This window comes from Drosophila virilis, chromosome 5 (genome assembly GCF_030788295.1).
Source record: "Drosophila virilis strain 15010-1051.87 chromosome 5, Dvir_AGI_RSII-ME, whole genome shotgun sequence".
Lineage (NCBI taxonomy): Eukaryota > Metazoa > Arthropoda > Insecta > Diptera > Drosophilidae > Drosophila > Drosophila virilis.
Window position 1 is genome coordinate 1,851,823 of NC_091547.1, and position 16,051 is coordinate 1,867,873.

Genomic DNA, 16,051 nt, shown 5'->3' on the forward strand with positions numbered 1-16,051 from the left:
AGCTTAAAATATCAGCTACTTGCTGCAATATTAGGTAGAAAATAGCTGAGTTGTCAGCACTGGCCACATTTTCATTTGCGCCACATCCGCATCGCTTCGCTACGTTCGCTTGCGTTTGCTTCTTCTAGCTGTTGTTGTTGCTGTTTTAAATTAATTTGCTTTTAATTTGCTTTATTATGTGGCAATTTCTCCTGCTTCGTACTTTTAATTAGTTTGCTTTTATCGTTAAGCTGTTAACGGGGCATGTACTCGAAATTTCCGCTCTCTTCGTCTGTCTATCTTGTGTCTATTTGCATGCCTAGCCCAAGTTCTCGGCTGATAAAATGCGTATACGCCGCATGGGCTGCTGTCTCTGCGTCTGCTGCCGCTGCTGGCTCCGCGCGCTTGCCGCTTGGGCAGACGACAACAATAATTGAATGCCCAATTTTAAATCCATATGGTAGAGTTTTATATGTTTTTTTTTTCAGCTCGATATGATCTCTGTAGGCTACTTATGACGACATTGACGAGCAGTCGTCTTGACGGGTTTGTTGGACTGCACTTAGCTTATCGCGGGCCTCAAATCAAAGCGGGCTGCGCCAGCGCAAAATCGAACCCGTTTTCATTTAAGTAGAGCTGCCTTGCTGTCTCGCTTCCTCTCGCTCTCTCTCTGTCATGCTTGCTCTGCTGTACAGTTGTGCTCTTGAGCAGAGGCGTGGCTTCAGCCCAGTCAGCCGCGAGAGAGCGAGAGCCAAGGAGAGCGCACGCAGCGAGCGCTTCGGCGCATTGTATGGCGCACACAGACACACACAGGCACACACATGCACACACACACAAGCACGCCTTGTGGTAGACCATTGAAAAAGTGATGAAAATAACTCTCTGTCACTTTATTGGCGCTTAACGAGTTTGAGTTGATGAAGAATTTAATTTATGATGCTGCTCACACCCCGCTACGCAGAGAGAGGGTGAGGGCGAGGGCAAGGTATAGAGAGAGAGAGAGAGAGAGAGAGAGAGAGAGAGAGAGAGAGAGATACAGAGAGAGGGGTGGGGTGAGGGTGCGAGGGGTTGTGGCCCGCTTCAACCGCAGCGCGCACAAATGCAGACGCCGAACGAAAAGCTGGCGCTGAAAAAAGGCCAGGCTGAGAAATTAATGAACTCGTAACTGTCGCTTCGCAAATTGGGCCGGCTCTGGCGCATGTGTGTGTGTGTGTGTGTGTGTGTGTGCCTCGCCATTTTATGCTCACACATGTGCATACAGAGACAGCTAAAGAGAGGGAGATAGACACAGACACACACACACACACTCGCAAGCATACAGGAGGCAACGGCAGCAGCCGCCGCCGCCAGACGTCAAGCTTTGATGATTTAATTTTCTGGTCTTCTAATTTAATTTTATTATAGAAATACAGGCATGTGTGCGAGCGAGAGAGCAGGCGCAGGCCAAACTGATGTGTTTGTGTGTGTCACATGCACACACACACACACACACACATGCATAGCCATAGACATGCATGCAAATTCGTTAATGGAAAATGGTGGCGTTTAATTGAAAAAGGAAGTGCGCCAAGGGCGTGAGGACGTGCAAGGACCAAGTGCAGAGCAACAGCTCGGAGCGCACAGCACAGAGCAGAGGATGAGTTCGTTATAGCGAGTTTTGCCTGTTTTGCCATTTATTTTCTTTTTTTTTGTTTTACCAATTTAATTTCCAGGGTAAAAAATTGTTGTGCACAATTTGATGAAGTTTTTTGTTTTTGATTCGTGTTTGTTTTTTGTTTTTCGATTTTTTTCAAGTGCGGTTTCTTTTGCAATAACAATTTGCAATTACAGTTATTTGTTTGCATTCATATTTATAATTGACAGACAGACGGCGCTTGGTAAACTTTTTAATGTTCATATTATTCATTTTTGATATTCGCTTTTTTTTTGTTGTTGTTTTTGTTGTTGTACTTTTCATTTTTGTGCCCGCTGCGTACGCAAAGTTAATTGGATTAAAAATGCGCAGATAATTACAAAATGGCGTTAATTAATCGTCAGCCGCCATATTGATTTTGCAGCAACAATATTTAATGATTAACAATTAACAATCACCAATTAACAAATATAAATAAATGGCAAGCAAGCTGCGATTTTTGTTGCCAGCTCTTTTGTTAAATGCTCTTCAAGCGCTGCCTTAATAAACCAATTAAAATTCATTAGCTGCGCATTTTCAACACACACAGGCACACACACAGGCACAGACACATACACACAATCACAATCACACACTAATGCCATCATGCGCTCGTTTTCTCAATTATTCATTCAATTTTCGTGCCACAAAAGCCGCATCCAGCTACAGCTCGCAACTCGCAGCTCGCAGCTCTCTTCTATACATATTCATGCAGCTAAATGAAAGCGGCAACACTTAAATGCAATTTACCTCAATTTTAGCAACCACTAGAGCTCCAACATCTTCTTCTTCCCCATTCTCATCATCCTCATCCTCATCATCCTCATCATCCTCCTCGTCATCATCAGCATCGTCTTCATCAAGGAGCATTGCTTCTCTGCTCTGCTACCCCTGCATCTCCTTCTCGCAGAGCCCTCCGTTTAGAGCATCTTAACGTCTTTTCATGGCACTTACATCGTCATTCTATTCGTCTAATTTCATTTTCTTGGCATTTTCTTTGCTGAGAGCGAACTACGTGACGCTTGCTTGCACTGGGTCGACTGAAACTTGCTTCTGTTGGCTGCCATGCCACTGCTACTGGGGCTGGCAAGGCACAAGATTTGGCAGCTCATGCGTTTTTCTAATTACATTCAATTAGAATGTTGATTGATATGTTTGTCTAACAGCGACACTCAAGGATTGAGACAGGATTCGGGCAGGATCCACCCAGAGCTTCAGCCCAATTGAATTGTCGTTGACTTCAGCTAAAATAATCAAAAAGAGATTTTAACTTTTAGTGTTTCACAAGTGCAACTTACATACAGACTTATTTAAGATATGTTAAGGGTAACGCTAGCTTTGATACGAGTAATGTAAGCTTAACATTTATATTAAAGGTTATGTTGCATTTAAGAAACAAGTCACACCAAGTAACAGCTCAATTGAACTGTCGTTGACTTTAGCTAAAATAACCAGAGATTTTAACTTTTGCAATTAGTTTCACAATAGACTTATTTAACATATGTTAAAAGCAAGGATAACATTAGGTACAGTTTAGAGTGCTGTTAGCTTAACATTTCTGTTTAAGGTTCTGTTGCATTTAAGGAACAAGCTTTTATATACGCATGCTTATTTAATATATGTTAAAATTAAAAGCTAACAATTTGTTGAATTTAAGGAACAGCTCTCGGACAATTTAAAATGCAATTTCATAACAAAGTTTATTGTTTAATATGCTGCTCATTTGGCTGCACAAAACTCGTTTAATTAGGCAACAAAATTTTGCTATTTATTTGCAATTTGCCAAAAACCTTGTTTATTGATTAGAAACCACGCTATTTGTTTATTGTGCGCATTATTTTGTATTCACACACAACAGTATACAAATAATATTAATTATTGCCATTCTTCGCAAGCAACATTTATTATTAATTTTCGCGAAAATAAAAACATTTTCATATTAATTGCACATTGGCGGCACAAATTTGCATATCTTTTGATGCGGCCCGAATATATATTCGACTATTTGCATTAATAAATGCAATTAGCCATTTTAATTGCAATTTGGCATATTTTCTGTGGAATTTCCAGACGAAAGTGTTCCAAATGGCAATAATTATTTAGACGAAAAAATTAAATTTGAAATCGAATAGAATTCAATCGATTGCGTGGCCAAAAATTAAGCTTTATTTGTGAAATTGCAATTCAATTAAGTTGCCAAAACAGCCAAATTGAGTTGACCAAATGCCGCAAATGGACAAACGGCCAAATGGCCAAATGGGGCAACAGCAACAACAACAACAACAACCGAAAGTTGTTTGTATAATTTCATTAGCGTTGATTTGCAGCAAATGCAGTCGAATTTGCAAAGGCCTTCGCCTCGCCTGTAGCTGATTATATAACCCAACATACCATGCTCTATATCTATTATATATTACAGTTATATGTTATGTGGAGAGTTGGGTCTATGCATCAATTCGAACACGCATTCCAATTTCGGTTTGTCCAAGGCAAATAGCACACAACGCCCCCGCCTACGCCCCTCACCCCGATACCGCCCCCATAAAGCGTAATTATCGCTTCTATGTGGAGCGAATTCTACGCATATGCAAAAACGTACACTTAGAGAAAAGATTAAGATTTGGTACGAAAAAAAATCAAACAAAATAGACAAATTGTACTCTATAAGCATAGTTATTATTCCAATTATTAAGACTATCTCTCTCTCTTTTTCTCTTTCTCTCTCTCCCTCTCTCTTTCTCTCTTTCTTTCTCTGTTCTCTCTCTATTCCTCTCTATTTTCCTTTACATTACTTGATTCTCAAGCTGAGATATCCTCACTCTTCTCTCTATTTTTTTCCCTTGCCAGCTCTAATTTTTTAATCTTTTTTAATCTGTAATCAGAGTGCCAACGCTTTGAATAATTATAATCAAAATGTATCTTTAACTTTTAAGAAAACGATTTAAATTTTGTTCCACTCTAATTAGAATATGGTACATTGTTTTTCTCTTAGTGCACTCGCATCGGTAACTACTGCAGGGCCAACTGATAATTAGAAGTTACAACAGGGCACACAGTCAACACAGTTGTGTGTGTGTGTGTGTGTGTATGATGTGCCTTGCCAAATGTGCGCGAAGGAGAGGGAACGAGCGTGTGCGCTGGAAACGAGGGTGCATCACCGCAGGAGGCCCAATCCCAGAATCCAGAACCCAGTTACCGGACACACATTGCCAATCCCAATCCCAATGCCATTCCGGGCTGGGCAACATGTCCGCAACAGTTTCCGCTTGCACTAACGAAATTATAGACGCAGACGCACACAAACACAGCAACAAATTCTAACACATGGATGACTGAACGCAGAGCCATATCCTGCGGCGCCCTGCTGCCCCAAGAGGAGGACCAAATGGCCGGTCCGCAACGACATTGGCATCGACATCGTCTGCCTAAATGCTCTTTGAGCGTCTAATTAGTGGATTAGAACGCAACGCAAACTGTGAATCCTTGAATCCAATGAAATTGTGCGGAAGATGTGCTCGCTTGCCCAGCCTCAGCCAGCCCAATTAGCTGCTGCCGAGAGTAAAGCCCAATTATCAAACATGTAAACAAATCTATTAATTGCAATTATTTGTAACAAAAATTAAGCAATAATTATGTTTAGCACAGACTTCGTTAAGATGGAAAAGTTGACTAAGCAGTTTTCTCGATTCCAATTTATGACTCGGCTTAAGGGTGCGGGATGTTGCTTTGTATCAAAAAGAGCGTCTGAATAGGCAGAGAGAGGTCGCCGGTTCAAAGCAATAAATTAACAACAATATGAAGGGAAAAGTATGACTAATAAAGGCCAGGTACGTGTATTCCGCCATGCCACTTCAACTCTTTTCGATTTATGATAACTTAATTATATTAATTAATTGGAATACCCGGCTTTACCCCACCTTCCTGCAGCCTCAATCTAAGAAATCCTTTGGCCTGCGATTTCGTTAGACTATTAGATCAATAAACATTACCCAATTGCTTTTTTTTATGAAAATATAATAAAAATATGAATCGGCATTTGGCACTCTACTCGGAGGCGCGATAGCAATTGATTTTGACAGTTCGATCGCCCAGCGACTGAACTGGTCGAGCATTGCGTCCAATACGAGCGCCGCTGCGGCTGCGCAGCTTGCGGAACTCGTGGAGCTGCCGCTCGCTGATGGCAATGGGCTGTGGATAGATGAACCACTCGGCGCCGCGATGGCAGGGCGGCTCGGTGAGAGAGCCGTGGTAGCTGTAGAAGTCCGTATAGAATGGCGACATCAGATAGTTGAGCGGAAAGGGCGGTATCTCGACACACTGGCCAGCCAGCTGCACAGCGACCAGATGCTGAACGATCACGTCCATGAAAGGATTCTCCGCGGACACGGCAAACATGTAGGAGACCATCAGAAGACTTCGACTGGACGCGTTCTCCGTGTTGGCGGCGTCCGTGTGCAGGCACTGCATCTCCAGCGGAAAGTGCTCATTGTCCAGCGTGTGCTCCGACCCGGTGCTATTGTACCAGCTCCAGCGGAAGCTAATCTCGTGGAAGCTAAAGCAGCTTAGCAAATCGCCGCCGCCCAAGTGGGGCGTCTCCTCGTCCTGGAAGGCGGCGCGCAGCAGCAGCGTGTGCCCGTTGTTCTCCAGGCGAATGCCCACGGGCAGATCATCGTAGCCGATCCATCTGAGCGCCTGGCTAAAGCAGACCTCCTCCGTACTCCGGCTAACAATATTAATGGGGCTCTGATTGTTATCGGCTGTCCGCCAGGTGTGCGGTCCACGCCTGATGCCATAGTCCAAGCTAGAGCTCGTGTCGGGAGCAGCAGCAGCAGCTGCTGCGCTCTCTTCGCCTGCCTGTCCGCAGTCCGAAATGTGCTCCATCAGGCATATGCCCGAGTGCAGATTATAGAGCACTATCAGGGCGCCGCTCACGGCCCAAATCCAAATGAACCAGTTGGTGTCCAGCAGCTGGACGGACTGCTCCCGCAGCCAGCACCAATAGGAACTGACACAGGCGCAGCTCCAACAACAGCCCATCCTCAATGCTATTCTTGGGGCTGAAATACTATGGACAGGGCTAAAACCTGCACAACTTTTGAAATATCAAAAAACTCAACTGAATGAATTTCTATTTGAAAGACAGTTGTTTCGATAAGACTCAGTTCTGGCAAGCGAAGAAAGCATGGCAGAGATTAAGAATTCATAGGTGCTGCGGATTCACAGGTTTGCAGACAGAGAGACATCTTATTTGATATCCATTTCAATATTTCTCCACACAATTTGAAGGCTATATCGATTGTAGATCTATCGATATTTATCAATATGAAACTGTTTTCTTTCACTTGCAAGTGTGGTAGAAAGGCGGAAGACAATGAAAGTTGCCTGTTTATCATTCGATTGTCCTCTTTATTCAAATTTAAAAGGTTTGTTACACTTTCAACCTCCAACCTTGTTGGATATTGGGGTTCATACTGGTTGGCCATGAGTCCATCAAAGACCTGTATTTAAAATTTCAGTACGGAAAATCCAACAACCCCAGCTGAGCGTTTCACGCTTTTTCCTAAATCTAACCCACGGAAAGTATGTTAAATATTTTTTTGGTATTTTGTGCTTAAAATACCAAAACTTTTTGAGCTGCCCGCGTATATTTTGAACCGAAAAATGTTTAATTAAAAGCGCTGAAAAGTTAATTATTTTGAAAAACAATTTTGCACAATTTGCAATTTATTTGCATTTCGCAAATTTTTGGCAATTGTTGTTGTTCTTTTCTGTTGCTGTCGTTGTTGTTGTTGTATATTTAGCATAAATTAATTACGCGCTGCTGGGAGAACAACTCTTCAGCTACGGAAATTACTTGCACAAATATCCTGTTCGCAGCTGCCGCTGCTGCTGCGGCTGCATTTTGGGGCTCGCAAGGATATTAATTAGTTTTGTATACAAAATGCGAAATGAGCATCAAAAGCGGAAATTATTTTTCGAGCTTCTTCAACTTTTATTGTATTTTAATTAGTTTGCCAAAATGCCAAACAACATAGTTTTCGCTTGGGTCCAGCGAAATTTTGCCGTGTAACTCGACACCTTTTGGCCGCGAACCGAGCAGATCGCGGATTAGCATAAAACTATAATATGAAAGGCAATCAAAGTAGCTGAACACGCCCACATTCTATCTCAGCCGCCCATAAAGTGCGTGCTGCATTTAAACGGTGGAGGTTTCACTTCCAGTCGCACACTTTCCCGCTCTTCACCTCATCTATCGTCTCCCCTCCTCATCGAGTTTGATTCAATTATGACATTTTTATCAAATTGTTGCCCTGATTTGATGGACTGATTCGACTTTTGGCCTGGGCCTGAGCCAGTTGGGCGTTGACATCAACCAAATGTTGCAAATGTTTTTGCCACGTTGACTTCTTTTAGTTATTGTTGTTGTTGTTGCCTCGGGCGTTTTGTTGCTTGCAACGTGCACGCAAATTGCCGGGTAAGCATGTGGCATAAACGAAACACTAACATTGTTATATGAAAACCAACTGCTCGGGGGTGTCCAGTAACAATAATAATAATAAGTTCACATAATGCGAGCATAGCTCGCGGCAGTTGTTTAGATTTTTCATCAAAGAATTTCATCGTTTAGGGTTAATTGAGTTGCAATTCGTTTATAGATGTGCGCTTAAAAAGCATCCCAAGTTGGGTTGGGTGTTTCAGCATCGGACTAACAAGCGAGAAGTCGCCGATTCAAATGCAGAGATTTGTAGGCAAGTTCGATTATGAGTCTGAGCATCGGACTAACAAGCAAGAAGTTGTCCGTTAAAATGCACAGAATCCCAGGTGTTTGAGCGTCGTACTGACATGCGAAAAGTCGCCGGTTCAAATGCAGAGAATCGTAGCCAAGTTCGGATCGGTTCGTCATTGCACTAACAAGTGAGTATTCCCGAAGTTCTTTCGTCTAGTTAGTAGAAAAATTAAGCTAAAGGATTAGATGAAGGCCAGTTGGCCTTGCTTTTAAAACAAAAACTTATTCTGAGCGTATAAACTTATTCCTACTTCTTCTCTCATTCTCTTTCGAGTGTGTTTGAATATTATAATTAAGCATTTACGACTTCAAAACCATTTCAAGATGGAAGATTCGCATAAATGTGAAGAGAAAGCAGATGACGAATATCTATCGATATTGAGTCTATCGAATAAAGAGGCTTTACGTGATTTGGAGCTGATTTGGCAGAGCTTGCTGCTGCTGAAGTCGCAAACTTCAAGACGACGTGCGCACTTGGCCAAGGAACTGGCTGAGAACAAGCTAAGAAAAGAGATGGAGATGAATAAAAAACTCTCCGAGAGCTTGGATGGAGCCCTGCAGGAGCCTGCCATAAGAGATACCCAATGTTTTGTAAGGCAATCCGAGATCAAAGATAAAATGCGCCTAGAGGAATCTTCAGATTCGGACACCCTACTCGATTTCAGTCTGAAGGGCGAGGATGTATCCACAACCGCGATGGAGCCGAAAGCAATGAAGCAGAAGCAGGTCGAAGTGGATGCTGTGGCCTCTCAGCTAAAGCGAGCTGCCAATATATGCTCCATTGATGGCAAAACCTTTGGCGATCGGCACCGCGAGCTGCTCATCTTGTGCCAAAAGATAATGCGGCCCTATGGCATACCGATGTACGAGTTCTCCACATCCTGGAGCACGGGTCACGCTTTCTGTGCCTTCATACACTTCTATCGACCGGATCTGATCGATGAGAAGTACCTGAAATGGAAAAACCCCGAGCAGACACTGAGATATGTGGAAGGCGTTGCCAAATCCCTGGGCGCGCACTTTGATGGCAACTTTGTGAAATTGTTGCGTCGAAAGAGGCCAGGATTTGTTAAGGTTTATTCTTTTGTCTTTAAATTATACACCTGCCTGGGAGCCGCAGCTCGTAGCAGAAGTACGCCGTCAAAGGTGAGCAAATAAAATAATAGGAATAATATTCAATACCAAATGCCTTTCTGCAGGCAGATTTGACAGCCAGTTAATATACTGACAAGTCACTTAACTGCAGCTCAGTTCAATTCAAACAAATTGACGCCTCACAAACATGCGAAAGAAATTTCCGTTTCCGCTTGAAAAACTTCGTTAAACTGACGCGAATTCAATTGAAAGCGGTTGGCCAGAAAGCCGTAAAAGAAGTGAAAAAAACACAAGGTAGATTTCCCCAGTAGGTAATGCCCGACTGGGAGATATGCTGCAAACCCCTTTTTAACTTCCTTCCCACATTATCGGCTCTTATAATCCGATCTATATGCATTTTTGAGAGCTTAAATATGACAAGCAAAACCCAAGACTATAATGCGTATTTATAATTCTAAGCTTATCTGTGAGCAGGTATCTAAAAAGTAATATATTCTGGATCTGTGATAACTAGAGGAAAGTTTATATACTATATTTAATGTTTCTCGCTCTTATAATTTTCGAGATATGCTCTATAAACCATGTCTCAAAATCAAAGGAGATATCGCAATAGTTGCCGAAACAGGGCAGGATAGGATCTTTTTGATCAAGAATATATGTATATGCTTTATGGATCGGAGAAGCAAATTTTTGCACAAATATGCCCTTGTTCATCAGGGTAATAAAAAGTACACATTTCGTGCTGTTTCATAAAAGCCGTATACCTCTTAACACATTTTCAATAAGGTCAGCGGGAAAGTGTGAGAGACAGAAGTGCAATGCAATCGTCAAATAATACCAGGTGGGCTGAGCAGGAGCTTGTGCACACTCGATAAGGACTCGAGCAATGCTCGAGCCGTTGGCTAACCAAATTTGTGTCAGTGCGGCAAGGAATTCGATTTGGCGAGCATTAAGCGAGTCTATCCTTAAATCACTTAAACGCATTTGCTGATTAGGCCAATGAGGCGACTCTCAGTATCTACCTCGCCTCTCTCTCACATTCTCCCCCTCCCCCTCTCTCTCGCTCACTGGTGCACAGCAGGCGCCTTCCGTCAGGCGTAAAATTTCACACATTATTTGTGCACAGGACACGGACTCGAACAATTAGAACGCTCCGATAATATTGTCCTTGTTTTGTCTGATTGTCTTTCGCTTTGGCACAGCTGATAATGTTAATATGCGCCGCAGGACATCAAACACAAAACTCGAACTTTGTTTTGGCCAATCCGCTTATTGAAAGTCTGCCTGTGTGTGTGTGTGTGTGTGTGAGTGCACTCGACACACAACGGCAGGATTATCATTTTACAAGCCGAGTGCGATTGTTAAATGAACAGCGAGGATGTGTCTGCCTACCTGACCTGACAGTCAATCAGTCTGTCTGTCTGTCTGACAGTCTGGCATTTCCTTAGCCACAGCAGAAACCACATTTTCTCTCACCGCATTCGACTTGGCCTCGCGTCTGCTTCTTTTACCTGGTCGCAGGATCGCTTTGCGGCCATGTTGTAAGGATATAACTCGGCTACAGTAGCCTTCCCATTTGCCACTCAGCTGCGCTGTGAATGTAATCGTGATCCTTATCGCAGCATGCGACCTTTGTGGCTCGGCTCGGCTAGGTTCGTCCTTTGTGCCAGCTACTTCATTAGCAGCTTAGAGGCGTTGACGTGTTTGTCCTGTTGTTGTTTACAATATTGTTACTTGGCCTCATTATGCGCCAAAGACGCTCTAAAGTGTGCATTTCCTCTGCGCTTTGTTGTTTTCCTCTGGCACAAAGCCGAGCCATGTGTATCGCTCAGCTATTATAGGGTATCATTGATGTAGCCGAGACTGTTTGCAACAACAAATACGCCTACTTGAGGTTTGAATAGATATTTGCACGCAGCATTTCTTGAGAGAGTTGTAAATTCTTCCCACAGTTTAGAGCATTAAAGAGGAATTTTGTTTTGAAAATATTTATGTATATACATTTATAAATAAAGAATTGATAAAAGTTAATATATAATATCTATATATATATCAGACCTATACGTATATAGGGCGTACGATTTGGACATGAATTTGGACTTGAAATGATGTTGCCAGATTTAAATGCCGAATCGATCTAGAGGCCAAGCCACGAATAATAATCCAAACCTTAAAAAAATCGTTTTAGTTTTGCCCAAGTTATAGGGGTAGGAAATTTTGACCTATGTGTATATGAGATATTTAAGGATATTTTTCATAACAATTTCAAATTCAAAATTGCCGCTACGCAACTGTTGTGCATACAGAACTTAGCTAGGTTTCACACCAAGGTGTGTATTTCGGCTATAACAGATGAGTTTAGTCTATGGAACTCGCACGAGCAAATGACTTCCCAGAGGTGTTAACTGTTAAAATCCACAGCTTCACATTTATCTTGGACTCACACCTACTCGCATAAAGCGAGAGCGAGCATGGGTGAGTAACTTGGCTAAATAAGTATTAAATAAAAGCTTGGTATGTGAAATGGGTAAATTTAGTTTTTAGAGGCAGATTTGAAAAGCGAAATATATAGGCACATCATATCGAAAACTTACGTCTTCTAACGAAATAGATATTTGTCGATATTAATGTTTATGTGAATATGTATATCCATGGAAAGTAAATACATGAAATGATCATTTCTTTGTGATTAAAATGCCTCTTGGCCAAAATGTAATCCAGGTACCTTGTACAGACATAGCTGCACGTCTTAGTTGTACTTAATACACAAATTCAGACATCATTATTTATATGACATATCAAGAAAATAGTATTTTATTGCATTAGGAATATATCGAAAACCAAGGCTGTAAGAACGCAAGATGTTCTATGCAAAGTCATATAAAGTGTTAAATATTCTCGAATACGAGTTCGTAGAGTTCGCAAAAGAGAACTTTAATAGCATATTAGGTAATTTTAGATAACATTTAGTTTTTCCAGAGCCAAATTCAGTTAAAAACTACCCAGCACGTCTTTGAAGGGTCCGCCAGAATGCAAGAAAGCAAAGTGAAAGCTGATGCGCAAGCAGAGACAGATACGCATACTAGGACAGGCACAGGGGCAGGGACAGGGACAGGAACAGGAACAAAGACGGACACTAAGCAAGAATAATGCGTTACATGGAACTGCACTAAGCACAACATTTTTGGCTGCCTTCGCAGGCGAATTCCTACATTTTTTTTTTTGCTTCCTTTTTATGCGTCAGGCTGCATAGCAAAAAAGACGCACAAGCAGCGGGAATCCCCCTCAAGTAGAGCTAGTTGAGTACAAAGAGTAGCTGGGGGGGAGGGAGGTGCCTGGGCCTAACGGCGCCACTAGACAAATTACCGATGAGCAGCGGCTGCAGCTGGAGCCATCAGTCAGCGCTGGGGACAACAACAGGCGGCGGGGGAGCTTGTGATCCTTCGAGGGGCCAAAACACAGAGCAAAAAACATTTTAGGTCGACTAGCGAAAGGCGAAGAGCAAAAAATATGTGAATGGAATTCGTGTGACCAAATGGAGCATATGCCATGGCTAATTAGTCAAGCACTCCAAACAGGACGCACAGCAACAACAACAACAACGTCAAGAGTTGCCACAACAACAACAACAACAACAAGAATTGGGCAACAGGCGCCAATTAAATGCTTAAGCTGAGTTTCTGGTGAGCTTGTCATAAATTTTGACTGATTATGCGTATTCGTCTTTGTCGTGCACTCTCCCAAGGAGCCCCAGTCCCTTTGCCTTTCCCCTTTCCCTTTGCTACTGGCAGTGCTCCTACATACCAATCCCCCCTCCCCTTCAGCCCCTGCATCAAGGCATCCTTTTTCGTGACAGCTGAAGAAAATTTCTGCGCTTGCTGGGGTCCACGCCTGTTTGTTGTGTGTTCGTTAAACTAACCCAACTCCAGTTCCTCCCTCCCCCCTCCACCCCCTCCGACTCCTCCTCCTCATCGGGCCGTGTCCAACGCAATTCATCATTCAATTAAATTGACCGCAGAGCCGCATTTCAAAGTTGTCTCGAGTTCGTCGACATCTTTGGGGCTGGGCCAAAGGCTTTCGAGTACCAGTTTTAAAGTTAGCCACGCAAATCCTTTAATGCATTTTGCCGTTGCCATCGATTATCCTTTCAATAAACGCCATTCGTTGCCGTCCAAAAAAGCACACACAAAATCTTTGCACTCGAATCCTCGCATTGTCTTTGGCTCTCGTCTTTGTGTAGCGTAAATCTGGCGCTTGATTTATGCTCTGGCTTAAAAGCCAATTGATGTGAGCGGAAAGGAGCCGCTAACTGGACGCATTTTGGAGGCAGCTCCCACTGCTGTTGCTCCTGCTGCTCCTGCTGCATCCTGCACGTACGCTTGCCCGCCCTTTGGATTTGGGTTGCGTGGCGGCTTAAACGATTGTCAAAAATGCCGCGTGCAAGGATTGCAGACAGCCTGCCTGCCCCTCAGCTCAGCCCCGCCACGTCCATGCCCAATCATCTTGGAGCTTAGTATGCCAACAGGCACTTCCATGTGCAGCTCAACAACTCGACTCTTGGCACTGTCAACAGCCAATATTCTGGCAAAGTGATTTATGTCATGTCCATGCACTGAATGCAAAATGCCGCAAGGACTTGCGAGTGGCAACCGGAGGAGGCGCCTCCGATGTGACCTCTAATTGAGCTGATGACAACTCCAATGCAAATATTGTGAAATTCAACAAATTCAACAGTTGCCAGCAAATGTTTACCCTCTTTTTGAGCAGTGTCTATCAAATGCGCAACAGCCCAAACGCCTTTGATTAATTAACACACTCGAACATAGCTGATAACAAAAAACTGTAGCGAAAAAAAAAAAGGTATGAAAACCTACCGAAGCTCTAATAAACGAGCCCAACATCGAAATTGAGTTGTTTTCACGATTATTTTTGCTTGTTTATTTTGTGTGCACTGCCACAAAATGGAAGGCCTGAGATTGGGTTAAGCCATAAATAATCGATTAAGGCTAAGCTTGAAAATTTGATTAAACTTGAAAAAGATTTCTACAGAATAAACAATAAACTTTTCTATGTTCATCCTAGAGAATAAGACTCTAATAAAATGCATTAATCGACTTCTTGAGATCTATCAACCATTCCAGAAATAGAAGAATATATATAATATAGAATATAGAATAAAGAATAGAATATAAAATACAAAACATAGAAGACTGGATATTGAAATTGATGAATGAAGATTGAATTATGAAGATAGAAGATGGAAGAGTGTATATAGAATATTTATTTTATATTGGAATCAGATTGCTCTGTCCGTATAATAGATAATCTTGAACTATTTGCTGTAAGTACAGACCAGTGGGAATTGACATGAATTTTTAGCAGTTGTCATTTTTGGGCTCTGTTTGCCTTTGGAGGCAGCTACCTGCCAGATCTGAGAATTGTCTGTGATATTTTACAGATCTAAATGTATTTTACTGTATCACAGTCAGAGTCAGGCACAGACACCTTCACAGACGTCAATTTATTTCTTTGTATAGATCCGATTCCCCCCTGCCCCCTGCCCCCTGCTCCCTGCCCCTCTCCAGGTTTATTTGTGCTTCTTGTGGTTGGGTGCGGGGGGGGCACGTGATTTGAGTTTTTAATTAACGCCCCGAATTTGTTTGTTTGCGCGCTTGGACAGCTTGGAATTGAAAGAGACCGAGTGTGGTAGCCAGGTGGACGGACTTGGGAGTTCTCTAATTTTTTTCGTTTCTGCTTTTTCGAGTGTGGGGGCGTGGTGCGCCTTTGAGTGCTGCTGCCATGGTTGCCATGGCAAGTTTCATTTTGAGAACATTCTTTGTTGGCTAATTCGGCATTTTGCATGCTGCACAAATATAAAATTCCGCCAAAAGAGCCCTGACAACTGCCCGGCACGGGAGGAGCAAAAACTAATAAGCGACTGGAGAGGCGGCAGAGATGAGATATGAGGGCCGGGTGCAAGTGCGAGTGCGAGTGCGAGTGCGAGTGCGAGTGCCAGGGCGACAACAGGTGAGTGGGCGAAAAGGACGCTTGACACGTGGCAGCCAGGAGCAACGAGCTTGTGCTACCATCTTAGCCTTAGATTTAGCTTTGCTGCTGCTGCCAGGACCCAAATGGCACGCGGCTCAATCTCTGTCATCCTCGGAGAGTTATGCTTTATACAAATTCCACAGTTGCCGCCCCCGAAGTTGACTTTTGGCAATAACTGTGCGCGGTTGCCAGTGCGACCGAATGCGTACTTGTCCGGGGAGGGTGGAGTACACAGCGGTTGGATAGCTGCGCCGATTTCTTTGTCTTTTCATATCGCATATCGATAGGCGCCAGGCATAAGGCGCCAATTACAATCGCCATTTATCGACTTTATAAGCAACAACAACAAATACAACGTTTCGCCCCCCAATTGGTAGCCGCCCCTCACACAACGGTTACGTTTTTGTGGGCGTCGCCTGCATAACGCACAGCCGCACGCCTGTTGTCTCGCTCACAGCTGCGCTGCGCGG

General features: G+C 43.1%; 3 protein-coding genes across 6 annotated transcripts in view; 1 reads left to right on the top strand and 2 right to left on the bottom strand.

Annotated features, from left to right (window-relative positions):
* Rx (Retinal Homeobox) overlaps nucleotides 1–16,051 on the bottom strand; it is a 59,644-nt gene that overhangs the window by 28,342 nt on the left and 15,251 nt on the right. For 2 of the 3 annotated variants that reach the window (XM_070209621.1, XM_032435932.2), the window contains exon 2: nucleotides 2,402–2,895. In XM_070209621.1, the coding sequence (XP_070065722.1) occupies nucleotides 2,402–2,521 (120 nt within the window). In that variant the 5' untranslated portion in view covers nucleotides 2,522–2,895. Of the gene's footprint in view, nucleotides 1–2,401; nucleotides 2,896–16,051 lie in introns of those variants that run through there. The other variant, XM_070209620.1, reaches the window with a different exon arrangement.
* CAH15 (Carbonic anhydrase 15) lies at nucleotides 5,648–6,782 on the bottom strand. The gene has a single exon (XM_002059380.4). The coding sequence runs from the start codon at nucleotides 6,686–6,688 to the stop codon at nucleotides 5,696–5,698; it is 993 nt and encodes a 330-aa protein (XP_002059416.1). The 5' UTR covers nucleotides 6,689–6,782; the 3' UTR covers nucleotides 5,648–5,695.
* Actn3 (alpha actinin 3) lies at nucleotides 8,659–10,046 on the top strand. Of its 2 annotated transcripts, none has more exons than XM_032435938.2 (2): nucleotides 8,659–9,584; nucleotides 9,642–10,046. In XM_032435938.2, the coding sequence occupies exons 1-2, from the start codon at nucleotides 8,763–8,765 to the stop codon at nucleotides 9,645–9,647; spliced, it is 828 nt and encodes a 275-aa protein (XP_032291829.1). In that variant the 5' UTR covers nucleotides 8,659–8,762; the 3' UTR covers nucleotides 9,648–10,046. The 2 variants fall into 2 exon arrangements, with proteins under 2 accessions (XP_032291829.1, XP_032291828.1); XM_032435937.2 differs by having other exon boundaries at nucleotides 8,660–9,584; nucleotides 9,638–10,045.